General features: G+C 41.5%; 1 protein-coding gene across 1 annotated transcript; it reads left to right on the forward strand.

Annotated features, from left to right (window-relative positions):
* Positions 1-76: 76 nt before the first annotated feature.
* LOC133121243 (spidroin-2-like) lies at positions 77-27,795 on the forward strand. The gene is made up of 15 exons (XM_061230447.1): positions 77-101; positions 6,573-6,652; positions 9,695-9,748; positions 9,968-10,030; positions 10,545-10,607; positions 10,688-10,732; positions 11,104-11,157; positions 14,013-14,063; positions 14,363-14,419; positions 16,022-16,072; positions 16,541-16,591; positions 16,703-16,759; positions 23,847-23,942; positions 27,004-27,702; positions 27,788-27,795. The coding sequence occupies exons 1-15, from the start codon at positions 85-87 to the stop codon at positions 27,793-27,795; spliced, it is 1,446 nt and encodes a 481-aa protein (XP_061086431.1). The 5' UTR covers positions 77-84.
* The last annotated feature ends 56 nt before the right edge of the window (positions 27,796-27,851 follow it).

Consider the following 27,851-nt stretch of genomic DNA (forward strand, 5'->3'; position numbering starts at 1 on the left):
AAGCCATTTCATTTATGTTTGAGGAAGTGAAAGTAAAAGCGCTATTTCTACAGATGATTCCCGTTTCCGTACTGGGCGACGTGAATGCAACAAGAATATCCGTAGGTTACGTTTGTTTTTACTGCATCTAATAAAATACGAACGTTGCATGTTTATATATAATATAGGCTATTTGCCATTACCTGTTGTATATCTGATATCTGGCCCTAAGCAGAATTTTGTTATGGTGCCCCTCAGGTCGAAGTTACAGGTTGTTAGTTTCAATTAAAGTTAGTTTCAGGTTGAAGTTACTTTTATTTTACGTATATTATCTACTATATGTGTGTGACTACGTAAGTATATCTGAACGAGGTCTCCTAAATCTGACCGTTATGAATTAAATTCCCCCACAGATGGCGACAATAGCGAGATCCTTGTTTCCTCTTTTGCCCGGGATCCAACTTAACTTTTCACTGCCAAATGACTAAAAGCGCAGCAGCACTGGGCGGAGTGGGCTCTTCGCTTTCACTCGCTGACTATCTACCTATTCTCCCATAGCAAGCATCTAATAATTCTAATCTTAACTAGCTAGCTAGTTTATGATGTTAGCTAGCGTTAGCTTCTCTCCTATCTGATGATGTTGCAACGCCAACTTAAAAGAAAAAAAGGCAATTACTTCCCGATCAGCTTTGGTTTTTGTGTGTTTTTAAGGTTCACATTCCTTCCGTTTTCATAAATTTGGTACGAGCCACATATGCGATCCTTTTCAGCATACAGTGACAATTTATGGTGATCCACCGTAACATTGTGGTGGGGAAGCTGTTACTAACGAGGGATTATGAACCGGGCAGGCTTATACGTGAGCTAACAAGGTCTTAACACATGGATGTTGTGCAGTTATTACTTTTTCTCTATAAATATTGGTCCAATTCACATCAGTGTTTTAGTGTCTGGGATCGTCAATAAGGAACCATAATCATAACCACATTCATCAGGAGAAAAAATACCATTGTAAGGACCTTAACTTCAAGTGGATGTGGAAGTGGTCGCTTCCCGATGTTCTGTTCGGAGGAAGTTTTCGATCTTTATTTCAACATGCCTGCAAGTGAAGCATGAGCTTCTTGTTTTAGTCTCTTTTTCTTTTAGTTGCTCCCGACTCTCTCTGTCTTTTGGGCGCCATCTCTACTTCATATTGTGCCCGTCTCTGGCCATCCACATCTTACTGCCGCGATGGGTGCAGTATCGCTGATACTCACAGACTCACTGAGAACTTAATTAGGAACACCTGTACACCTTATTAATGCAATTATCTAATCCCTCAATTGTGTGGCAGCAGTGCAATGCATAAAATCACGCAGATACGGGTCAGGAGCTTCAGTTAATCAACCATCAGAATGGGGACAAAATGAGATCTCCGTGATTTCAACCATGGAATGACTGTTGATGCCAGGTGGGATGGTTTGAGTATCTCAGAAACTGCTGATCACAACAGTCTGTAGAGTTTGCTGAGAATGGTACAAAAAACATCCAGCAGATCTGTGGGCAGAAACACTTTGTTAATGAGAGACTGGTCAAAGTTAACAGGAAGGTGACAGTAAAGCAAATAACCACACATTACCACAGTGGTATGCCGAAGGGTATCTCGTGTCAAACTTCAAAGTGGATCGGCTACACCATCAGAATAAACAGACTAAATACCTAATAAAGTGCTCACTGTATGTCATTTAGAAACAGTTGAATACATTTTCCATAAAGCCTACTGAAATAATGGTAGCTGCCATGCTTATTTAGAGCCATTGGGTCTCATTCATGAAACGTTAGTAAATCTATGTGCAGATTTGCACATGAATGTCCACGCTACTAAAAACCTGCTCCGGATTCATGAACGCCGCGGGAAACTCTGATCTGATCGTAAACACGTGTATGATCATGAATGCCAATCCATCGTAAAGTGAAAGCGCGCTCCCGGTAATCAGCAATTAGCATAAATCCCCGCCCATGAATAGACAATGATTGCCATACAAGGAGGTGTAGACGCATCCAGTCGACCTGTCAGTCATCATGGCGCAAACAAGGAAAGAAAAAAAAAAAAAAAACTTTTCTGAAGCGGAGATCGAAATCATCTTGGGTGAAATATTGGGTTATTGGGTAAAAAATATTTCATTTTCTTCTATCAGTAGTGGTGTTGTGACAAGGACAGGCGAAGCGAAGGCCTGGAAGGAGGTGACAGATGCTGTTAATGTTGCCTCTGTAGACAATAGTACCATATCCGAGGTTAAACGTAAATGGTTTGACATGAAACTGGAGGCAAAGAAACGCATAAGCGCGCAAAAAAAACATGCATCAGCCACAGGAGGAGGAGGCTCACAGGCACAAATATCACCTGCTGACGAGCGCATCGCTGGCATTATTGGGGAGACCTCTCTGTCAGGAATTATACCTGACGGAGACACCGACATGCCTCCACTGGAGACAACATCAAACCCAGATGGTAAGGTGATAATTGTTGTATCATAATACATTCTGAAAACCATCACTGATAGCTTAGTGGTTAGTATAGTTTAACCTAGGTCGTACAGTCCCACCAAACAAACAGAACATTTGTGGGGGTTTCTCTTCGGATTGAATGAAGTTGAAACGGGAAACCAGTAATGTTATATTGTGCGATATGGTGTGTAATGGATATCAGTGTCGGAATGTAGAGCTATTTAACATTCATTTCAAGAAAGGATACGGATAACATATAGCCCACTGCAGTTTTGTATGCTTCGTCTTCAAATTATTTGAATCTTAATAGCCTAAAGCTCTGTTTTATACTGTACAGCTCCAAACAACGCTTCAAGGGTTCTGAATTTCTGTGTTTACACTAGGACTCGGAACTGTACTGTCCTCTCAGGTCCACTTTTGCACCTGTTCTTGTGTTTGATTTGCACTTTGTTGTACGTCGCTCTGGATAAGAGCGTCTGCTAAATGCCACGTAATGTAACGTAATGTAATGTAAAAATAAGTCAGTCTGCAGCCAACGTAAATTAAACATTTTTCAAATAAGATTTATTTAATGTTTCTTTCAAATGAAAAAAGAGCCACATATAAAACGAAAAAAAAACAAACGTTGTCTCATATTTCTAGCTGGTGAGTGCTCCTCCCATGATGTGGCTCCACCACCTGCTGCCGCCGCTGCTGCTCCTGCTGCACCCAGGTACCGAGGCCGAAGAGGTGATCCGGCTGTCCTTACGGATGAGGTCCTGAGGAATCACTACTTACACTTACAAGTCTACTTACAGCAGTCAACCAAATCAACACGTCCCTCCAAGAAATTAACACCAGCTTGAAGGAAATCTGCAAGGCACTTTTGCGTCCTCAACAATAAAGTGTTATGTTGTCAGTATTGTGTGATGTCTGTGTTTATCCTGGGAAAACACTTATTTACTACAAGATAATCAAGCTACTCTCTTTTACTCTGATAATTAAATATAGCCTATTTGTATACATTTTAAAGAGCATGACCTGAAAATGAACTGAGGTAGCCTACTGAAACAGGATGTTGTATATAAATATAAAACAAAATACAAATGAAACTAACTTTTTGCAAAGCTTGTCGGCCTAAAATGTGCACAGCTTATTCAGTCTTAGCAACACTTGCCTTAAAATTGCTCTACAAGTCGCTGGCGTATCTGTATAGCAGCCACCTTTCGAGGCCCAAGAGCTGGTTCCGGAGGCAGTCGTTCCTCTGCATTGGGGACTTCAGGCAGGGGAAGGCCCTGTTTAATGGCCACATTGTGCAGGACACAGCAGGCTAATATTATTTTGCACACCTTCCCGGGTGCATAAAGAAGGGCACCACCTTTATTGTCCAGGCAGATCCATCTTGCCTTCAAGACCCCATTTGTGCGCTCCACAACGGCCTGGGTAGCAGTGGGAAAGAGGACAAAGATGGTGATTAACTTCCTGAATAACAGGAGTGAACTACATTGACAGAAAATAGCTAATGTTGGTGGGATTGAACAGTTGGTGGATGGGCATGCAGTATTTCTGTGTGAAGAGAGGTGAGGACATGGGAGTGTGTAAGGGAAAGAGATGGAAAAGCAGAATTGGACAGCAAATTGAGGTATTTTAAGAGAAACCTTTGTATTTGTCCATCGTTACCCAGTTCCCATTGTCTTTCCCTTCTCTGTGTCTATGAGTGTGTGTGGTTGTGCTTGCTGTGAGCGTGAGCATGTGCAGTTGTGCTTGCTGTGTTTACAGACCGCACAGCTTGATAAATCAAAAGTCAGCCGACTGGGTAAATATTGTCCTTTGTCTGAGAGTGAGCTGGAATGTGGGACAGGATGCGAAACAGTGGGGGTAGTTAAGTTTGTAAATTTTCCTTGTTTGAGAAACATGGGAAGGTACTGTAAGAGAGGAGGGTGGAAACAGTGATTGTGACCGTCAAAGGGTCAGTAAATGACAGACTGAACATAAAAACGTGTGCAGTGAGAAATATAGCCCACTGGTTAAATGGGCACACACATCTGGTTAGCCCAAGGTTTGTGTGTGCTTCTTTCCACTGTAGGTGTCTGAAACCAAGAATCTCCCAAGAGAGCTAGAGACTGCTTGACAAAAATCAGTTGGAAAAGCTTTTTGTGTTCATCTTTGTTATTTTTAATCAGGATCCAACCAGGGTGAATGGTGATTTCCTATTGTTTCAAATTGTGTCTTGCGTGCTATATTATTATCAGCAGTAATAATACTCAGTGCAAATCATACATTTGAATGTGTATTATGACTGAAGGGTGTCAGAAACTAGTGATTATTTAGTTGGTGAAGTATTTAGCAAGAAAATAACAAATGCCTCAATGGATGATCCCCAACATCTGAAGCATCAAAGGAGTTTTGATGGAAAGTTCTTGACTCAGAAAGTCATTCACCTGATCTGAATCCAAGATATTCAAGTGTACAAAAATATATATTTTTGTACACATTTCTGTTCAGCAGCATGTGAGCTGACATAAATGAATGCCTGCTATTTTCTTTTTTTTACATTGTGTGGCTACCTTTGCAAAACAGAAAAAATGCCTGTAAATGTTTGTCCATTGTATGAAAGTATTGAAGGAGCGAGCGTTTCCATCGGTGAGAGTTTCTCTTCAGTCTACCCTAAATATCACTGCTTATAATTGGTTAAGTAACTGTGGAGAAATAGACAAATGTATACCTGTGGCAGGGTACCCCCAGACTGTTAGTGTGAGATATACTTTAAATGCGTGGGACTTGATGGTGGGCCAAGTGTGTGAGGGGTCACGGGACAGGAGGTCAAGAGGTCACACATTAACCCCGCCTTGACCCTGTAAGATGAGCATTTCTGTGAAGGGTGAGGAATGTGAGTTGATGGTGAGACATCTTTCATTTTTTCTCTCCCTGAACACACAAAGGGTTACTCTGTGTCTTTCTCCTTTTTCTGTTCCTCTTTATTTATATGTTTAGATCAGGGAAATTCTTTACAGGAGAGAAGGACTGAGACCAAGGAGGGAAGGTGTAGATTTGTAAAAATGTATTATCTATGCTTCACAATGGCACTGTCTGTTCTATGAAGGTCATGCTGCGCAATATTCATGCAATGGATATTGTTTTTGTGGAGGGGTTATTTGTAAGATACAGTATATGTCTTGTCCTATCCATGTAACTCTTAAATACAAGTCCTGTTCTTCATAGAATATTGTCACAGAATTTCTTCCCCATTGAAGTATGTATGCTTTGCACCAAGTGACTGCACACCTTCATGGCAACATAAACAGATGCAATTTAGCTGAAATACGCACAAATCCCATTTAGACCAATATTATAGATGCCTTTTCACATGCTTGCTTTGGATTTACCATACATTTTATCTGCCAATTATATTGTGACAAATGACATAATTAGAGGTCATTAGTATTCAGCTTTGTAACTGACTAGCTAGAGGGTCAACATTTGTTTTTTATTTGTCATTGCTTCTAATTCCTCAGAATTCCAACCTGACCTATCATTTATATGATTCAATTCCCCTTTCTGCTTTTCCCATTATTTCCCATTATCATCTCATATCACAAATATTGGTCTCTCTGCTGAGGTTTCTCCCTCTGCTCTCTTATTGTTCTCTATTTTAGTGTTACACTTCAATTTGTTACTTCTTTACATTAGAAAAGAGAATATTATACGACCTCAGTCAGGCATTAATCAATAGGCAGTAGCACTTAATTCGGTGTCAGTGTAAGCACTGTCCTGTCCTTGCTGTCAACCTCAGCACACTGATGGTCGACGGTGGGAAGGGTCAGTCAGCCAATGTCCAGCTATTGTATTAACCTTCTCTCAGTGTAGTGTTAATACACTTAAAGTGTCCGTTCAATCAGTCAGTGCGTATACACTACATCAACTCTCCAGACCTTAAGACAGCGATGGGACAGACACATTCTACTAGGAAGGGTGCAGTCTGTTAAAGGTGTGGAAACCCAGTTTGGGGCTGGTCAGGGGAGGACAGAACAGTCAAAAGTGTATATAAGGTACAGTCAGACAGAAAAACGTTCTTGTTAAGCGGTATCGATCCTGCTGATCTTGTTTTTTATTTATTTTCTGTCTAGCAGTTTTTCCACAATGCTGGGACATCTCGTCCCGCAGACTTTCCTCGTTCTCTGGCTGGCACAGAACACTCTGCAAGGCGGTAAGAGCAAAAGTTGGAAAATTATTCAGCCGTTGCAGCTGTGATGAAACACACAATGATGTATGGATCAGAGAATAGATTCTGAGATTCTGTTTGAGTGCACAGTGTGAGTGTACTCGCTTGAGTAGTTAAGGCAGTACTTATCTGTTTCATCGTGGAGGTCAAATATTATAGATTGTCTAATACTATTAAAATGTCTGCAGTATTTATAAATTCTTTCTGTGAATTGTGATATCCAGATTGGGGTGAATTCTACTTTGTCTTGGATTGCTGTATTCAGCAAATATACTGATACTCTGCATTGGTTTTCTCTCCATCCCTGCTAGTAAATACAAACTGGGGCGACAATTAATTGCCAAAGTTCATTACTGTGTTTCCATGGAAAGACTTGCAACTTACTTTGTTCTGTGACCCTGATTAAATGTAGCTGAAGTTTACATCAGACAAATATGTTTTTTTTTAAATTACTAACTTCTGAATATCTTTTGAAGCCTTTTTGCAGTACAATGTAGGCATTGCTTTCTTTATGAGTTCAACAGTTGGGGCATGCACATATTAGTCCTTGTTACATTAACCACATTTTATCATTCAAAACCTGTAATAATTCAATAATGATCTTAATTCGTATGTCTGAGTAATATTCTGGAAATATTGACTAAAACTTCAGTGGACATTAATTTCCTTTAAATGGTAATGGTATAAGCGGTAGGGGCGGCCTATAGCGTATTTGGCCGCCTACCTGCATATGATTTGGATGTTACAGTTACATGCTTCTCTGTATTAGAATAACATACACACACATTTTAAGCCACCCTTGTCTGTATGCCTATTTTCTGGCTTCATGAATCATTCTTCATGAAAATTAGTTGTATGAAATAGCAACCTATTATTTTATCTTCTAGGGATGTACACTATAGTATGGAAATTCTGGGATCAATATCAAAGATTGATGTTTTCCATCAGAATTGACATTATAGTGCAAATGCAAACTGCTAAATCTTTTCCCATTCATGATAAGAGGAGATGAAAAATGTTACAAATTGTATTTGTATGATAAAATATGTCGACTTGCTTACTATTAATTAAACACAGGTTATGAGCCAACAGAACTAGTTAGTCAATGTATAGCTTTGCTTATATAATAATACTAATACTAATACTATAATGAATAATAATTATTAATAATTCATAATAATTAATTAATAATAATTAATAATGAATAATTAATAATAATTAATAATGAATAATTAATAATAATAATAATAAGTTCAGATAACATTTTTTTTAATATACATAATATACAGCAACAGTGCTGCACCAACTACTTAACCTCATACCAGCTGATCATATTGACTATAATCCTAGTATCTGGCCTATGTCAGTTTTATGCTATTATTGGCTGATACCTATTACCCTCTTTAGTAGCTATATTACTTGTAGGTCTGTCCTATCACAGTTTTTACACCTACATATATCCCAAAACATTGCTAACAGTTTAAACCTGTAGTTAATAATATTAGCTACCAGCATGTTTTGAAGTAATATAACGTATATAATATACAGCCAATAACAATACATCTGCATATAGTGTACTTTGGATGGCACACTTAAAAGTATCTACAGGCATACAGTATATTATCACTGACACCCACATACATTTTTAAGTGATACTTCGGACACAGTGAGCCTTTTACATTAATATCCTTCCAGACTTCAGGTTAGACAAATACTGGCATTTTCTGTTGCGATATCTAAATGTCCTGCTAAGATTAACATGCTGCTAATCTCTAGTAATAATGACCTATCTGTGCAAAAATACAGATACTCATAGCCTTTTCTTTTCTAGGACCACCAGTCAAAGTAGATATATAGATAGCCTAATGAAATTGTATTAATCTACTGAGAATTTTACTTTATTTTTTGCTTTGTGATGCTCATCCAAAGTAGCCACTGATGCCTTGCTTGACTGACATAGTAGATTCCTGATAACCAATTTATGGAGTGTCGATGTGTATTAGTTAGATCTAGCAGAATTGTGATTGAATGAGGGAAAAAGGGAGAAATCAGACATGAAGAAGACAAAAGTATCTCCTTGCCAAAGCTGGTGTTTGCGTGTCAAATGTCTGATGTTCATGTAAAGGAAAAAAAAAAAAACTTGGCTATGTCTGCTGAAGTCTTTGCATACTGAATTTTTCTATGCTCTCATGTGTTTCTGGGAAACAGCCATATATTCCAGTGCCCCTCGAAGAAGTTCTCATTTTCTAAATCAAAGGAAGTAGAGTGTAGGTGGTAGCTGTGGGCTAAATGTGACAGCCCACTGTGAGAGACGTGATTTTACTGTTTGTAGACAGTCAGACATTTTTCATTTTTTCTGAATCAATGGATCCCTTAGTTCCACAAATCTCCCAAAAGTACATGTTTTGGGACTCAACAACACATAACTGTAGTTTTTAAACCCTTAAAACAGCTATGTAAAATATATATATATATATTACCAGGCACAGCCCGTCTATATGACATTCAATGCTATTGTATCAGCTAAATAACCGTGAATCACTATGACTGCCAAATAATAATAATAAAAACAATAGGAATACTTGCAATATTAAGGTACAGCCAGGAATCACTTACAGTATGAGCATGCTGAGATTTGTTACTTAAGCCACAGAATCCAAATATTTATACTTGTCATACTGCATCTTTGAAATCAAACTCAATTTCTGATTGAGTTCATGTGCAAGGAAGTACATCATATTCTGAATGTCAGACTGTACTGCAATATGTACTGTACGTGGTTGGACCATGGTCATAGGACTGCGCTACTGTCAGATGCAGGCTGTGTGGATGCTGTGAGATTCACAGATTTTTCACAGATCTTCTGATATTGTGGATTCACTGAATAAGAGTATTCAATCAGCATGGATTAGACAAAAATGAGGACCAACAATATTTGTGTATTGTTAAACTGCAATGTAGACCTACTGTAGCTCTTTTGGCATGAACATGAATGTGTGGATGTTTTTCCCCCTCCTTCCCCCTCAGGTACTATAGCTCAAGGTGGTGGGGGCGTGGGAAAAAAGCTGATGCCATCAAGGGGTAACTGTAGCTCTGCTATCTATCTATCTATCTATCTATCTATCTATCTATCTATCTATCTATCTATCTGTCTGTCTGTCTGTCTGTCTGTCTGTCTATCTGTCTGCCTATCTATCTATCTATCTATCTATCTATCCAAAACAGTGAACAAAGCACCATTCAGTTTGTATTAATGCTGTATGTCACTGTATTGACATCTCTTGCATGTTTTCTTTACAGGTGGATATGGGGGTGCTGGAGGAAAGCACGTGAAACACAGATATATAGCCTGGCCAGTCTATGGTACTGCTAAAGTCTGTATTAATACTGTATCATAAATATATGTTCCTTATTACTGTTTTCATTGTAATGATACTGTCACCTTCCTGTCAGCTTCAATCAGTCTGGCCCTTCTCCTCTGACCTCTCTCCCTTACAACTTGTTCCTGCAGAACTTCTGCTCACTGGATGTTTTTTTCTTTTTCGCATCATTCTCTGCAAACCCTAGAGACTGCTGTGTGTGAAAATCCCAGGAGATTAGCCGTTTCTGCGATACTCAAACCATCCTGTCTGGCACCAACAATAATTCCACTGTCAAAGTCACATCGCATTTCTTTCACGTTCTGACCAACAACAGCTGAACCTCTTGACCACGTCTGGATGCTTTTATGCATTTAGTTGCTGCCACATGATTGACTGATTAAATATTTGCATTAACAAGCCGACGTACAGGTCTACCTCAGCAAGTGTATATTTGGAGCTATGAGCACTATGATGATGTTACCCCACTATTCTGATTTCAAATAATCTGATTTCAGGAGCTGCCCTCGGAATGGGGATTGGCAGGGGACTAGGTCCACATGCAGCAAAACCAAGAGGAGGTGAGAAAGGACACAATAAGATATGTGCAACTCATGAGTGCCATTTACTGCCCTTAACATGATGAACTAATGTTTTGTAGGACATGGTGGCAATGGTTATGGCTATGGAGGACACTCTTTAGGAGGTATGTATATGGTTCAAACATTTAAGTAGCCAGCCATTAACTAAGATTAATGTGATGTGTAGATTAATGTGTGTATTATTTATCTTAAGATTCCAAAATTAAGATTTGTGATGTTTATATGAGCTGTGGGTATATTTTGTGAATTGTTTTTATTATTATTATAAGTCACAGTTAAGTCTAAGTCATGCTATATGTTGTATTGCCCATTGAAAGAAAACCAATATCAACCAATAATATAATATGAATGATATGAATAATAATAGCACAAATACCTGGAGATATTGCAGCCCTCCAGGACTGACCCCCAAAATCTAGAGCTAAAGTATGTGGCATGGTAATTTGGCTGCTCATCAGTTCTTGTCTGTTGCCAGGTTACAGACCAGGAGCAAGCACCTATCTAAGATCTGGACATGGTTTAGGTGCAGGTAAGCCAATCAAACCTCAGAGACTTACCTCATCCCTCTACCCATTTCACAGTAACATCTGGCTTCACGAAAATAAACTTTTATGTACACTGTGAAAAATGACCTATAGAATTTACAGCAAAATACCAAGGAAGTATTGAATTAAAGTAGTCATGTTTAGTGCTTGTTACATATCCTTTAGTGCTTTGTCACATATCCTTTGCATGTGATGACTTCTTGAAGTCTGTGACCAATGGACATCACCACATGTTGAGTATCTTCTTTGGGGATGCTATACCAGGCCTGCACTGCAGCCATCTTCAGCTCCTGCTTGTTTCCAGATCTTGTTGCCTTGAGATTTCTCTTCATCATATGAACTATGTTCAGTTGGATTCAGGTCAGGTGAATGACTTGGCCAGTGAAGAAGGGTTTGGGCCTCTTTTGGTTTAGCAGTATGTTTTGGCATCATTGTCTTGATGTAGAATGAAGCACCATCCAATGAGTTCAGAGGTATTTAGTTGAACCTGAGCAGATAAGAAGGTTTGTTAGCAAACTGGTCATCCTGGTTTGCATCTTGTGCTGTAGCCTCTGTAGGACTGTTTGTGCAGTCTTCTGCAGTCAGTAGTTGTTATGTTTGAATAACGAGACAGATTACTACTCATTACATGCTGGTTGCTACTCATTACATGTCATTTGGCTGATGCTTTTATGCAAAGCGAGGAGGCATAGGGCGTCCACCATGGATCTCCACCTCACTCTCTTCTGCGCAGTGGTCTTTGCTTCCTGCCAGGAGGTCCCCGTCTTGCTCAGCTCATCACGCGTGGACCGCCTCCAGTTGTTTTTCTTCCTGACTTCCTCTTTCCTTGTGACTTGTAGTCCAGAGCCTGTCTTGCTACATTGGTTTATTCCTTTCTAAGTGTATGGCCAATCCATCCCCACTTTCTAACTTTGATTTGATGGTTGATTCCCTCCTGGTTGGTCTGTTTCCACAGGTCTACATTTGTTATTTTGTTCGGCCACTACATCTTCAGTATGTATCTTAGGCAGCTGTTAAGAAACACTTGCAGTTTATTGATGATTGTCTTGGTGGTTTACCAGGTTTCACAGCCATAGAGTAGGACAGATTTTACGTTTGAATGAAAGATTCTGATTTTGGTGTTTTTGGAGAGCTGGAAAGAGTGCCATATAGTTCAGTTTTCTGAAAGCATGTCTTGCCTTTCTGATGCGTAGCTCCACATCCTTATCGGCTCCCCCATCTGTGCTGATCTTACTTCACAAGTAGACAAACTCAGCCACATTTTCAAGGGGTTGTTCTTCAATTGTAAGAACAATTCCAGTCTTTGGGTACCTCCTCTTTAACCCATATTTCATTTAGAAGCTTGTGTAGGATGTCAGCGGTGGTGTTGATATCTGCTTTCAGCACATGTTGTCTTTACCTGGTGCTCTGCCCAGCTTCAGTTTTTTGATGTCTCTCTTTATTTCTTCCTTTGATATCCTATCTCTGATCCTATCCTTATCTCTGATAGGCCGGCTAGTGCTCTTGTTCTTTTCTGACAACTGTCGGGTAATTTTGAACAATTCCTTGGCATTTTTCTATTTGGCTGCTGCCTCTACTTTGTTGGCAAGCTCCTCCATGTGCGCTCTATTCTTTTTTTGGTAGTCTTGTCGGAGGCATTCCTTCTTATTACTGCCTATCTCTCTGTTGAGTTTCAATTTGATTTCTCTTCTAGCTTCAATTTCCCTCAATGTTGCATCAATGATCTTTTTTTTTGGGGTCTCTGTGCCCCAGGACAGGTTTACATGTGTCACTGAAAGCCTTCTTACGGAGCTGAATTCCCCATTCCTATCGTACTTTGATGTCTTTTAGTTTTCCTGTATCAAATCTTCTCCGTACCCTATTTCCAGCTTTGCAGGCACAAGAGCCTGCAAAGAGAAGCCCATTCTCGTTCATCTGCCCCAGACCTTCTGTCCTTTCCAATCTTGGCATTCATGTCTCCTATCACAATCTTGATGTCTCTCTTGGGAGCCTTTTGGAGGACTGCCTGTAGTTGCTGGTAGAAGGTCTCTCTCTCTTCAAAAACAACACCGTTGGTAGGACCGTAGCACTGAATGCATGTGATATTGCGTCCTGTAGATGGAAATCTGGCTGTGATGATCTGTTCCGATATTAGTTCCCATTCAATGAGGTTTGAAAGAAGTAGCCCTACTCCGTGTGTTTGGGGGGGCTTCTTCATTTGGGTTACCAGAGTAGAGAAAGGTCTCTCCAGTGGCAGTTGTTATCTCTCCAAAGGTGTTCCATCAGCTTTCACATACCCCAATAATGCTTAAGTTGTAACGTTGTATTTCTTTGGCCAGTTGTGCCAATTTTCCAGTCTGGTATAATGTTCTAACATTCCACCATCCAATTCTCGTTCTTGATTTATGCTTCAGCAGACATTTCCCCCTTGGGGTCTCTGTTGAGTTTTCCCCAAGCTGCCTGCATCCTGCCTGCATGCATCCCATCCCATTATGGTGCATTATGATAATTTCTACATTGTGAAACCAAAATCCATGAATCTGCACTTTAATTATATGAATTGTTTGATTACAAATCTACAGTTCAGGAGTATAGCGGCAATCAAGAAAAAAAATGCATATGACCCAAACATTATGGAGTTCACTGTATATCCATTTATACAGTACAAATACCAGCAACCTTTATCAGTGCCATCATATGTTTGCATATTATGTGAATAATCAAAATTAGTAGCTGCTGTGATGGCACGAATAACGGTGTCTGGTTTCTGCAGTCCTGTTATAATATAACATCTATTAGAACTCCATAGGAATTGCTACAGGATTTGTTGAGGCCAATGCAATTTCTCCACCTCTGGCAGGTGCTGGAACCGGATATCCAAATGTGGGAGGTGTTAAGGCAGCCAAGCCAGGTATATCATTCTTTCTCTTTCTTCTATGTGTCTCATGTCTTAACTGATTATTTGATTATATCCATATTTTGCTCTTTTTTGCATTAGTATCAAATTCCTGATGTATAACTATGACTTTGTTTACATGCTTATTTTTTGTTCAGTATTAATATCTGTAATGATGTATAATCGGAATAAAATCCAGAATAATATTAATATAAGAGCTATATGCATTGGTTTAAATCAGCCAAATACTGCAAAAATAAAATATTTCAATTGCAATAATAATTAAAAATTTGGGATAATCTTGGAATTTCCAGGATATGCCGCTGGAACTGGATATCCCAATGGAGGAGGGGCTAAAGCACCTAAGTCAGGTGAGGATCTATAGTGTGTTGCAAAGTGGTCTGTGTGTGTCACTCCCTCATTTTCAGTAAAGTTCATTATATTTCCGACTTAAGTGGCTAGCCAACTAGACAAATACCATTTGAAAAACGTTTTAATAGGCTGTGGAAATGTTTTCTTGTGATTTTGGGTCTTCAACAAAGTATGCATGATTTACAATGTAGCTGGAAAAATCATGGTTTGTTGATGGTAATAGTGAAAGCATTGTAAAAGATCCCTGAAATGTTACTATTCTCTGAAACCCTTACAGGTACAAAAACTGAAAAAAGTTGTAAATAAATGTAATTGTGCCGGTTCTGTAGGCAGTCGATCTGGTCAACTCTCATTCCACTTTTTTTGCAGCTTAGTGGATTTTCAGGATTAGGTTGGTAGTTTAACTGGAATTGGCAACTTAAATATCAGTTAAACTAGGTCTGTCTGTCCACTAGCTAAGTTTTCCTATTTGATTGATAATCTCATGAAGCTGTTTATGATGTTTTGAAACACTTGTGAGGTCCTTAGTTAATGATGCTGGAAATGGTCTGCCCAGTAGACAGGTGGTTAAACCCAGTAGAAACTCAGTGACCGCTTTATTCGGTAGACCTGTACACCAGCTTGTTAATGCAAATACTTATATAATCAGCCAATCATGTGGCATCAACTCAGTAAATAAAAGCATGCATATACTGTATGTTCACAAGGTTCGGTAGTCGTTCAGACCAAATATCAAAATGGGTCAGAAATGTGACCTAAGTGACCATGGAATAATTGTTGGTGGCAGATGGGATGGTTTGAGTATCATAGATACTGCTCATCTACTGATCACCATGCACAACAGTCTAGAGTTTACAGAGAATGGTGCAAAAAAACTCCTTGTTAATGAAAGAGGCTAGAGGAGGATGGCCAGACTGGTTCAAGCTGACATGGAGGTGACAGCAACTCTAATAATCACATATCACAACAGTGGTAAGCAGAAGTGCATCTCTGAACACACAACATGTCAACCCTTGAAGTGGATGGGCATCAGCAGAAGACCAATATGTCTAAAAGATACCTCAGATAAATACCTAATAATGTGGTCACTGAGTGTATATTTAGTCAATTTTTTGAATTAATTAAGTTAAACTGAAAATTGTTCAATAGTAATAATACTCCATTAATTATGGCACTAAGACAAAAGTACGTTTTTATTGAATTCTCATATTTAATAAATTTCAATACTAACAATGATTTTTGTGTGTACCCTTGTGGCCCCCTGTTCACCTAATGAATTAAATCAGGAGTGGGCAATTTTTGGAGGGCTGGTGTGTATTGCAGGCTCCCTGTTAAATGAGCTGGTTGAGTGTATACACCAACACTGGTTCACTCATAGATTTGACCATAGTAAAACATTTCATATAGGGACATAAGAACAGTTTTTTTGTCAGTTTGTTATTCATGCACTTATCAAGAAATGTAGCTAAAATGTCAGATAAATTGCATAAATATTAGGGCTAATTCAGTGGTTAAGGTCAGAAGTGGGCATGAAAACCAGAAAAAGATATGGCCCTTGTTCCCTACCTCTAAAATACTTGCAACACTTGTGTGCCCCCCAGGTAATGGTGCTGGAGCTGCTGTGTACACTGGACAGGGGATTAAACCCAATGGTACATATTCAGAGTGTTTGTGTTCTAAGTACAGTATGTGTTTTCTACCTCTCATCAGTATGTTTGTCATACTGGGTGCAGAGTGGTTTTAGTGGTTTGTGCATTATATCTTTCCAATTTCTTCCAACTTGCACGCAATCGCTGTGATCTGCTATGCATATTTGCATTCTGCATACTTTCCTACTCAAAAGTGCATTCCACCTATCAAACATAGCTATTGTAGCTGGTAGGCTATGGTATGCGGTATGTGAGAACAACACTTAATCGGTTGCTGTTCAGCTATGACAAACAATATGGTGATGGTTCTTGCTCTATGACTAAAACTGAAATAGGCCCATGAATACAGACATTATCTTTCAAGTGATTGATTCTAGATTTGGCAAGTTCCCTTCTGTTAGTTAGTATCTACTAATTGTGCATATTGATTGTTGTTGGTATACTGTAAAGTAACGCCATTTTGGTTCCTAGGTAATGGTGCAGGAGCTGGTACGCCCAATGGACAGGGAACTAGAGCCAATGGTAAATCCCCGCTGTTGTGTGTTTCAATTATTTATTTTAACTAATTGAGTCAATATTCAACACTTGAAAACATTGATCAACAAGTTAACCCAGTATCCATGTTTACCTCAGGATATAATGCTGGAGCTGGATATCCCAATGGAGGAGGGGCTAAATCAACCAAACCAGGTAAAGCTCTACAGGTTTGTATCAGTTAGAAGCCATAGTCAAGGCTGGTTGCTTTCTTAATTCCATATACACTTGAAGTGGGCCACGATACAGCAGAACGGTATGCCATCACATCTAAAATAGAAAAACCTAGCTAGTAGCCTATGTAAAATATCTTATCAATGGATTGTTAGAAGAGAAGGTAACTGTTAAATGATGGGAGGCTATCTTCAAATGAGTTTGGAAGTTAGCCACCTGACCTTGTGCAGCAGAGTATGATTTTAATTACGCTATACCAAAGCAACAAAAACCAGGTTTGATCAAAGCTCTGTTGAGACTAGTATGAGTAGGTAAAATTAGCAATACCTTTGTTATGTTTTGGGCTCAGTGCAGCATACATCTGTTGATGCACTTGGACACAGCATCAGTGATATACCTTGGGGGTCATTGGGTTTTTCAGGTCTTTCAACATCAGACACCCTCAGCCATGCGATCCAACCGGGAGTGCTCAGTTCCCGGTTTGTATACAAGTAGCATGTGACCACGGATCATTCCTCTTCATCCACAGCCATCTGGAGGCTTTTTCTGCCACCTCTGTGGTGGTTCTGATGGCTTTTCTCTTGCACACACATGTAATACTGTAGGCCTTACACAGCCCACATGAATGGGCACACACAATGTACACCTCGTCTGTGGCACTCTTACCCCAAGCCAGTATACTTGGCTCTCATATGCTTCCTCTACCTGCTCCTCCCAAGGAGAATAAGATGATGTCTAGTCTATGGGTGGTTTCTGTGATGTATATTGAATCAGAGCTGCTTTCCCAGGTCTACCTTCATGTGCCAGTCAGGTGCTGTTCCCAGGACCCCTACTGCTGCCCTTGGCCAGAGCCAAGTTTGGGCTTCTCTCCTGCTCTGACAAAGGCGATTCCCTGCTTTACTGGTTGGAGGCACTTGGTCTGGTCTTCGGCACTGCAGATGGTTTACGCAATCGCCTTTAGGACTTGGTCATAGCACCAGTGGTAGTGACCTCACCCAGTGCTTTCGGGCAACTGCTCAGGATATGCTCAAGTATTCCTCTTCTCTGGCACAAGAAGCATGTTGGAGAGTCAATCTTGCCCCAGCAGAAGAGGTTAGATGGGCTAGGCAGGACATGTATCAAGAACTACATATGGAAGGGCTCAGCCTGCCACAGCTTGGATCAGATGATCTTGCGCTCCATAGTGTATTCACATTTTATTCATGCGCATTCTGGCTACATCCCCATCCTCTCACTTCCCTGTAGCCCCTTGACCCCAGCTCTCACCTCATCTTGGACTTGTTGGCGCCTGTCTTTGCTCTGGGCTCTGTCTTAGCGGGTTGTTGGTATGCACCCAAGCCCTGATACCACTGGCCCCACCAGAATGCTGTGGCGTAGCCGTGACTCTGCCCAGTCCACTGCATTCGGCACCCTCCACTTCCTCTCAGTCCTCACCTCAATGCCGGCCTTGGAGACTTTAGGGTCACTGGACTCCCTGTATTGCAGCATCTCTCTTGGATGGGTGACCTCCTCCTCATTCAGGGTGCTCATGGGGAGTTTCAGTTTGTTCTTATTCTCCTACAGAGCAATGCTGCTCAGGCTTCATGGCTACCTACGGATATAGTGATTGACCCTCCTCTCAAAGCCCTCAACAGTTGACAGTGGTTAACTCATCCCAGCAGGGGCCACAAGATCCTGGGGAGTATGCCTTGTCGGTAAATCTAGGCCTTGAATTTTCCTGGTAGACCTAACCTGTCCACCGCTGTCAGCAAAGCCTTCAGCTCCTGGTTTGTAGCCTTGATGGATGTAGAGTCCTTCAGAGTGCTATCAAAGGTCTCTCCGAGACTCTCAATGGGTTTCTCGGTGACAGATCAAATTTGGGTAGCTTCCAAAGAGAAGCTGAACCAGTCAGTCACCATCTCTTTCTTCAGTACTAGGGACCTGGATTTAGCCAGTCACCTCTGGGTAGTCACATCAGAGTGGAGTTCAAAACATTGGTGCTAGCCTTCCAAGCAGTTAAGGGGTCTTCCCCAGCTTACCTACAAAAAATCATCAGACCCTACACCCCTGCCAGACCTCTTCGTTCAGCCTCCACAGGCCGCTTGGCACCTCCCCCTCTCCGAACCTCCACCTCACGCTCACGACTACTGTCTGTTCTGGCTCCACAGTGGTGGAACGACCTCCCCGTTGAGGTCAGAACTGTAGAATCTCTCCCCACCTTCAAGCGCAAACTGAAGATCCACCTCTTCAAGCAGCACCTCTCCCCATCCCTCCCTACCTCCCTGTGAACCTTAATTGTTGTCTTTGTGATTTACTTTGTGTTTTGGTATTTTTAGTTGGCTAGGTAAGCAGTATTTGGATAGTTAAGTTTGGTCGCTTTTGCTTTGTTGTTTGTTTATTTGTTGATTTCAGCGCTTTCAGCGCACTTAGCCCTGGTTATGGGGATGCACTTTGTTGTACGTCGCTCTGGATAAGAGCGTCTGCCAAATGCCAATAATGCAATGTAAAGGTGACTGTCAGTTTGAATTGGTTATTATAGTACAAAATGAGGTCTCTTATCTGGGACATGGTGGCACTGTAGTGCTGTTCTGATCAGATTGTGGGGAATAGACCGATATACCTTTGTAAAAGTCCAGCTACAGCCCTGCCACGTCTCCTTTCCCTTCTCTTGCCTCTTTGATCAATTGTGTGACCACTCCTGTATGCTCCAGACATCCTGGCACTCCTGGGATTCCACCCTTCTGCACAGACATATCGATGTACTGATTCTTCAGGAGGCACTCAGTCAGACATCGGGCGATAATACTGAAGAATATCTTCCCCTCAACGCTGAGCAGTGAGATTGTCCTGTCCTGAACTTGTTCTCATCTTTGGGAATCCAGACACTTTCTGTGAATCTCCATTGTTGGGCTACCCTTCCCCTCCTCCAGATAAACCTCAGGATCTTCCACAGTCTGTGCGGCAGCCTGGTCTGTGCATACCTCTTGAATACTGTATAGGTCATTTGGCTTGGCCGAGGGGCTGAGCTGGCTCTGGCAGCCTCAAAAACCTTCTGGGTCTCCTTCCAACTGGGCTTCTTGCTGTTGAAGTCAGTGGAGGGTCCTCCTATCTCTTCTTGGGAGCAAGGAAGGTGGCCGGTGTGTGCAAGCAAGGTAGCTAGCAAGGTCTGTCCTCATCTTCCTCGACCTGTCGGCCGCCTTCGATACAGTCAACCATGAGATTCTGCTCTCATCGCTGTCTGGGATGGGTGTCACAGGTTCTGCACTCGCTTGGTTTTCCTCCTACCTCTCTGGTCGCTCCTACCAGGTGACTTGGAGGGGCTCAGTCGCCGACCCTCAACCCCTACGAACTGGAGTCCCGCAGGGCTCGGTTCTTGGGCCTCTCCTCTTCTCGCTATACACCATGTCTCTTGGTTCTGTTATCTCTTCCCACGGCTTTTCTTATCATTCCTACGCTGATGACACCCAACTCTTCATTTCCTTCCCCCCCGACACCCAAATCACCACACGGATCTCTGCCTGCTTGGCTGATATCTCTGCGTGGATGACTTCCCATCACCTGAAGCTCAACCTTGCCAAAACTGAGCTTCTCTACATCCCTGCTAAGTCCTCTCCGTCAATCGACCTCTCATTGACTGTTGAGGACTTTGTAGTTTCCTCCTCCCGTACGGCAAAGAATCTTGGGGTGACTCTTGATAACTGCCTCACCCTGGCTCTGCAAGTATCCTCCACTGCCAGAACCTGCAGGTTCTTTCTGTACAATATACGCCGTATCCGTCATCTCCTGACTGAGAAAGCCACCCAGCTCCTAGTCCAGGCGCTTGTCATTTCCCGCCTGGATTACTGCAACTCCCTCCTAGCCGGTCTCCCAGCGTGTGCCATCAAGCCCCTCCAGCTGGTCCAGAATGCTGCAGTCCGCCTGATCACCAGTCAGCCCAGGTCGGCTCATGTCACCCCGCTTCTCATTGGCCTCCACTGGCTTCCTATTGCCGCACGCATCCGTTTCAAGGCCCTAGTGTTGGCATTTCAGGCTGCTAAGGGAACTGCCCCACCTTACATACAATCCCTGATCACTCCCTACTCCCCAGCTTGACCACTCTGGTCTGCCAGCTCTGGTCGCCTTACGGTTCCCTCTCTACGTGCACCTGGCGGTCGAGCTGCATGTTCACGCCTGTTTTCCGTTCTGGTTCCTCAGTGGTGGAATGACTTGCCTACCACTGTCAGAACAGCAGAATCCCTCCCCCTATTTCGACGCAGACTCAAAGCCCACCTTTTCAAACTCTACCTTAGTCCTCCCTCCTGATTTCCCCTGCCCTTCCTTTCTGATATCCCTATCCTTGTCTACCCCCCCCCCCCCCCCCCCCCAAAAAAAAAGAAAAATGCACTTCTTAGTTTAGAACAGCATTTCCTGTGTATTTCGCTAGTTTCTGGATGTGATGCTCTGACTTATGGTAGAACCTATGCACTTGTAAATCGCTTTGGATTAAAAGCGTCTGCCAAATGACTAAAATGTAAATGTAAAATGTAAATGTCTGGCCAAGCAGCTGTTTGGTGAACCAAAAGGGGTTTACAATGAAGGCAGACCGTTTTCTGGCCATGCCAAAGGTCATTAAAACTACAGAACAGGTTTGATATAATTCACATAAAGAATAAGTTGTCTGCAGTCATGAACATCCAGTCTAGTACACACGGTATATAGGCTGAATCAGTAAATAATATGGTAAACAACTGCATTACAAAGATAAATACAAATGCAAATATGGCAATCCTAAATAAAAATGCAAAGTACAACAAGAGGGCTAGAAGATTAAGATGGGTAATACACAAGTGATAATAGATTAGAGCACTCCCACAGAGGAGTATTAACTATTCAAGGTACAGTGTGAAGAGATTAATCTCCAGACAATGGACTGTGGAAAATGAACAGTTTGGGATTGGGATGGTTGTTCCACCACTTTGGAGCTAGGGTTGAGAAGCTCCACAGTCAGGACAACAAGATACATTCACGCTGTTGGCAGGATGTGCAAGTCTGCCTGCGGCAGCAGAGTGGAGTGGTCAAGCTGGTGTGTAAGGTTGAATTATGTCCTGTAGTTGTGGAGGGGCATCAGGGATTGCCATTTTTGGTAGTTCTGTGACTTTCCATGTTATTTGCCATTTGTTATTTTAAGTTTTAAATATGTCTGTTCTTTAGTTTTGGAGATTTCGTCCTATTTCCAAGCGGTTCAGAATGCTCTCCTCGTAGTGTGTCACATAAGGATAACCACCCTGCTCATCCCTCCCCTATAACTAGTGATCCATAGTTTAGGTGGCTGGCCTCCAGGCAAGACAATGCAAAGATTTGACTAATGTTAGGTTCACTTAAATTAGAGTGCCTTTTAAGGAAATGAAAACAGTAAGATTATCGACTGTCGATAATGTTAGCTGGCTAGTTTGCTTTCATCAGGACGTTATAGTTGTGCCTTTATTTGAACTTGGCTAGCTAGCTGGCAAAAATGATCATTGGAGAAGTCAGTGTCCTTACCTTACCTATCGATAGTTGATATACTAAGTTAGCTAGCTTGTGAAAATTCAGTCTCCCAAAATGAGCGCATATCATCGTGGTAACAAACAACAATGTGTGGAAAATGGGAGCATGCTCTGTCAATCATTGCTAATTGATAGTTGTAGTAGTAGTGATTACCATGCCTAGACAGTTAGGGTGAACTTTTATGGTGGGAAATTTAAGCTTAGAAAGTAAGTTTTAAAAATACATTTGAATAAAAAGAATAATAAAACATTATGCACATTTGTTTTGTTGAAGGCTAAAGACAACTGGCTAGTGTCACTTTGAACCACCGTGTTACTACTTCAAGCTAAAAATGTTTTTGTGGATAATTGCGTTATGTTACATTATTACAAGATACTCGTTGTACCTTTGTGACCCCTCAGGTAATGGTGCTGGAGGTCATGTGCCCAATGGACAGGGCACTAGATCAAATGGTAAATGTTTTTGTTTTGTGGTTTACCTACATGTAGCATTTCATATTGCATTCTTATTTTGAGAGAAAGGGCTGTTTATAGAAACTTAACCCTCATTTAAAAGGCCAGTTTCTGGGTATAGAAAATGTAGTCTCAGTACTTGTATTTCACATTTTTGAGTTAATGGATATATTGTCTTTTAATATTAGCCATTTACATTTTATGTATTCTTGTTGCACGTATGTGTCTGGATATTGAATTAATCAGATTGTGGTCATTTGATCGCATATTAAACCAGAAGAGATATGAATTTCATATTAATAATAGTGCGGTTACACTCTTGTGGGTCTTAGGATATAGCACTGGATATCTGAAAAGGGGAGGAATTAAAGCATTCAACCCAGGTAAATATCCACGGTGTATCTGTGTTTTTAACATATCTGTGTTACCTTTCACTTTCTATTCAGTAGAGATGGTAGAACCTCAGATTATTTTTCAGTGACCCACTATCATTTGAGAACTGTTGATTCCGCGGCACGGATGGTGCAGTGGGTAGCACTGCCGTCGCACAGCAAGGAGGTCCTGGGTTCGAATCCTGGTTGGCCGGGGCCTCTCTGTGTGGAGTTTGCATGTTCTCCCTGTGTTCGCATGGATTTCCTCTGGGTACTCCGGTTTCCTCCCACAGTCCAAAGAAATGCAGGTTAGGCTGATTGGAGAGTCTAAATTGCCCGTGGGTATGAGTGTGTGAGTGAATGGTGTGTGTGCCCTGCGATGGACTGGCGACCTGTCCAGGGTGTATTCCTGCCTTTCGCCCAATGTATGCTGGGATCGGCTCCAGCCCCCCTGCGACCCTGTTCAGGATAAGCGGGTTAAGATAATGGATGGATGGATGATTCTGTTCTGGTCCTTCAGTACAATACAGCAATAATTCCCCTCACACAATTACCCATTACCCGCCCATGAAATAAATTAAATATAAAAGATAATGAATGTGTCATACAGTATATAATGACCTGAGAGGGTATACCAAGTGACAGACCAGGAATAAAACAAGGGGCAAAGTCCAGCTGTGGTTAAGGTAACTGTAAGTGTGCAGAGTGGTTTATAAATACTAATGCTTCCATGGTCGGCAGGTTATGGGACTGGAACTGGGGCCTCAAATGGCAAGGGGACTGCAGGGGCTGGAGCGAGTGTTCCCAGTGGTGGAAGGACTAAACCAGTACCTGCAGGTAAATCTCCACTATACTGTCCATCAAAGTGTATTAAATCATGTGTATTTGTTATTTTCATATGGAATACAATTTTTGTGTATGACTAGCTTGTCAATCACGAGCAGGTTGATCAGGAAATTAAGTGTCAATCATAACACATTTCATATCATATTGTTATGTAAATTAGGACCCCCAACAAGCATTTCCCACACTCTCAATAATAAAGATACATTATGAAGAAAGTGTCTAAAAAGGTAGAAATGCTTGTCACTGGGGCGGTACCCTATAGGTGGATAAAATTGTATCCCTTGCCGGCAATATATAATTCATTTGTACCTTTTTTGCTTGGAAAACATAGTCCTTTGTAACCCAATAGAACATTATTGTATTTTCAGGGTACAATTGGGAAATTTATGAAAATTATGAAAATGAGAAATGGTGATTTACAAGAATAACATTTACATTCCGGGATGGAACCAAGGTGTACGTGTATGCCGTATTCATTGTAATATAGTGTTATTTCCAGTACATTAATTATGTTGTTTTATACAGTAGGGCAAAAAAGTATTTAGTCAGCCACCAATTGTGCAAGTTCTCCCACTTAAAAAGATGAGAGAGGCCTGTAATTTTCATCATAGGTACACTTCAACTATGAGAGACAGAATGGGGGGAAAGAATCCAGGAAATCACATTGTAGGATTTTTAATGAATTAATTGGTAAATTCCTCGGTAAAATAAGTATTTGGTCACCCACAAACAAGCAAGATTTCTGGCTCTCACAGACCTGTAACTTCTTCTTGAAGAGGCTCCTCTGTCCTCCACTCGTTACCTGTATTAATGGCACCTGTTTGAACTCGTTATCAGTATAAAAGACACCTGTCCACAACCTCAAACAGTCACACTCCAAACTCCACTATGGCCAAGACCAAAGAGCTGTCAAAGGACACCAGAAACAAAATTGTAGACCTGCACCAGGCTGGGAAGCCTGAATCTGCAATAGGTAAGCAGCTTGGTGTGAAGAAATCAACTGTGGGAGCAATTATTAGAAAATGGAAGACATACAAAGACCACTGATAATCTCCCTCGATCTGGGGCTCCACGCAAGATCTCACCCCGTGGGGTCAAAATGATCACAAGAACGGTGAGCAAAAATCCCAGAACCACACGGGGGGACCTAGTGAATGACCTGCAGAGAGCTGGGACCAAAGTAACAAAGGCTACCATCAGTAACACACTACGCCGCCAGGGACTCAAATCCTGCAGTGCCAGACGTGTCCCTCTGCTTAAGCCAGTACATGTCCAGGCCCGTCTGAAGTTTGCTAGAGAGCATTTGGATGATCCAGAAGAGGATTGGGAGAATGTCATATGGTCAGATGAAACCAAAATAGAACTTTTTGGTAAAAACTCAACTTGTCGTGTTTGAAGGAAAAAGAATGCTGAGTTGCATCCAAAGAACACCATACCTACTGTGAAGCATGGGGATGGAAACATCATGCTTTGGGGCTGTTTTTCTGCAAAGGGACCAGGACGACTGATCCGTGTAAAGGAAAGAATGAATGGGGCCATGTATCGTGAGATTTTGAGTGAAAACCTCCTTCCGTCAGCAAGGGCATTGAAGATGAAACGTGGCTGGGTCTTTCAGCATGACAATGATCCCAAACACACCACCCGGGCAACGAAGGAGTGGCTTTGTAAGAAGCATTTCAAGGTCCTGGAGTGGCCTAGACAGTCTCCAGATCTCAACCCCATAGAAAATCTTTGGAGGGAGTTGAAAGTCCGTGTTGCCCAGCGACAGCCCCAAAACATCACTGCTCTAGAGGAGATCTGCATGGAGGAATGGGCCAAAATACCAGCAACAGTGTGTGAAAACCTTGTGAAGACTTACAGAAAACGTTTGACCTCTGTCATTGCCAGCAAAGGGTATATAACAAAGTATTGAGATGAACTTTTGTTATTGACCAAATACTTATTTTCCACCATAATTTGCAAATAAATTCTTTAAAAATCAGACAATGTGATTTTCTGGATTTTTTTTTTCTCATTTTGTCTCTCATAGTTGAGGTATACCTATGATGAAAATTACAGGCCTCTCATCTTTTTAAGTGGGAGAACTTGCACAGTTGGTGGCTGACTAAATACTTTTTTGCCCCACTGTATGTGCTAGGACTGCAGGATAAGTATGTACATTAGGCCATTATTACATATCAAAATGTGTACTGTTTATCTTATGCAGTAGGTATAGAATGTAAATCAGCATACGGTAATACTCTTGTGGTTTGCAGGTTATGGTGTACCCAACAGACATATGGCTAAAGTAGCAAATTGGGGTAAACTCAAAATGTTCTGTGTGTTACTACCTATTTCTGTTATAACTAGTTTGTCTTAACACATCTGTACCGAGTACCCTGTATTAATATCATGTGGAATCTATTAATTAACATAAATCACAGCATTCTTTATATTATGTGTACAGTATGTTAGGTCAGAATAATCCATTAATTAAGATTTATCTTAACTGAAAAAAGACTAAAATCTTTTCTTTTGGCTGTACAATAATATTTTGTTAGCATGTTTTTGTTATGCATGTGCTAAATTTTTATGTCTATTAGCACTACCACAGTATTTTTTTCAGCATGTGGACTTTATGGGATGTATTTTGGAGAAAAGAAAACAACTAACTGCCTTGTGGTTAGCATAGTATTTTATGTGAGGCATTTCAGTTGGGTAAAATAAAGTGCTGCTGTTCTGGTGGCTTTTCACCGCATTGATGGCCCCAGCCTATCGAGCTATGCGTATGGCCTCTCCTAAATCTTGCACTGCACAGTGTTTGGATCTGATCCAATCAATGTTATCTTTTCTCTTTCAATGCCTCCTTTTGTGCTTGTAGTGCTTGTTAATTGAATGTCTTTATTAACGGCTGTGTGCTGTTTATTCCATGTTCAAGTGTCTTGAATATTCTGTACTTTAGATTATTATTCAATACCAAACATACTTTTTTTTGTCCTTTTTTTATTTAGTGGTGTATATCTTAGGGTTTGCTATATGAGTAAGCAGACACTAACAGTCTTGTGGTCCTCAGGCTATAGACCAGGAGCATTGGTGCCTAATGGAGCTGGAATGCCCACTGGAAAGAAAAATAAACTCCTACCTGTGGTGGCCCAAGGACAGGACACTAAAGATGTGGTTCCCGATGCCCAGGGGGGTAAAAGTCCTGGACCCGCGGTTCCCGATGCACAGGGTGGTAAAAGTTCTGGACCTGTGAATCCCAATGCCCAGGGGGGTAAAAGTTCTGGACCTGTGGTTCCTGATGCACAGGGTGGTAAAAGTTCTGGACCTGTGGTTCCTGATGCACATGGTGGTAAAAGTTCTGGACCTGTGGTTCCCGATGCACAGGGGGGTAAAAGTCCTCGACCTGTGGTTCTCGATGCACATGGTGGTAAAAGTTCTGGACCTGTGGTTCCCGATGCACAGGGTGGTAAAAGTTCTGGACCTGTGGTTCCCGATGCACAGGGGGGTAAAAGTCCTGGACCTGTGGTTCCCGAAGCACAGAGTGGTAAAAGTCCTGGACCCACAGTTCCCGAAGCACAGAGTGGTAAAAGTTCTGGACCTGTGGTTCCCGATGCACAGGGTGGTGAAAACCTTGGCCCAACAGGTTCTGCAGGAAAGAACTCAAAAATCAGTGGAGCAACATCTAGAACTGCGGCTCCTGCAGGAAAGACCTCTAAAGTAATGGGAGCTCTGATACCTGAAGGACAGGTTGCTGAAGTCTCAAATCTGGGTAAAAATCTTTCTTTTTTTGGTGTGTCTGTTCTAATGCTTCAACCAAATTATCCATTCAGTGTTGCCCCCCCTGTGTCTCTTAGTCTGTTAAGCAATTTGTCATACATGGACTGCTAGCTCCCTCCTAAACATGTCTATAGTCTAGGG

Source organism: Conger conger, chromosome 2 (genome assembly GCF_963514075.1).
Source record: "Conger conger chromosome 2, fConCon1.1, whole genome shotgun sequence".
NCBI lineage: Eukaryota > Metazoa > Chordata > Actinopteri > Anguilliformes > Congridae > Conger > Conger conger.

Excerpts from the sequence above, each read along its gene's own strand:
- LOC133121243 (XM_061230447.1), top strand. Across the intron at positions 10,608-10,687 it reads TGCAGCAAAACCAAGAGGAG|GACATGGTGGCAATGGTTAT; the intron begins GTGAGAAAGGAC and ends AATGTTTTGTAG. Across the intron at positions 16,073-16,540 it reads ACAGGGGATTAAACCCAATG|GTAATGGTGCAGGAGCTGGT; the intron begins GTACATATTCAG and ends TTTGGTTCCTAG.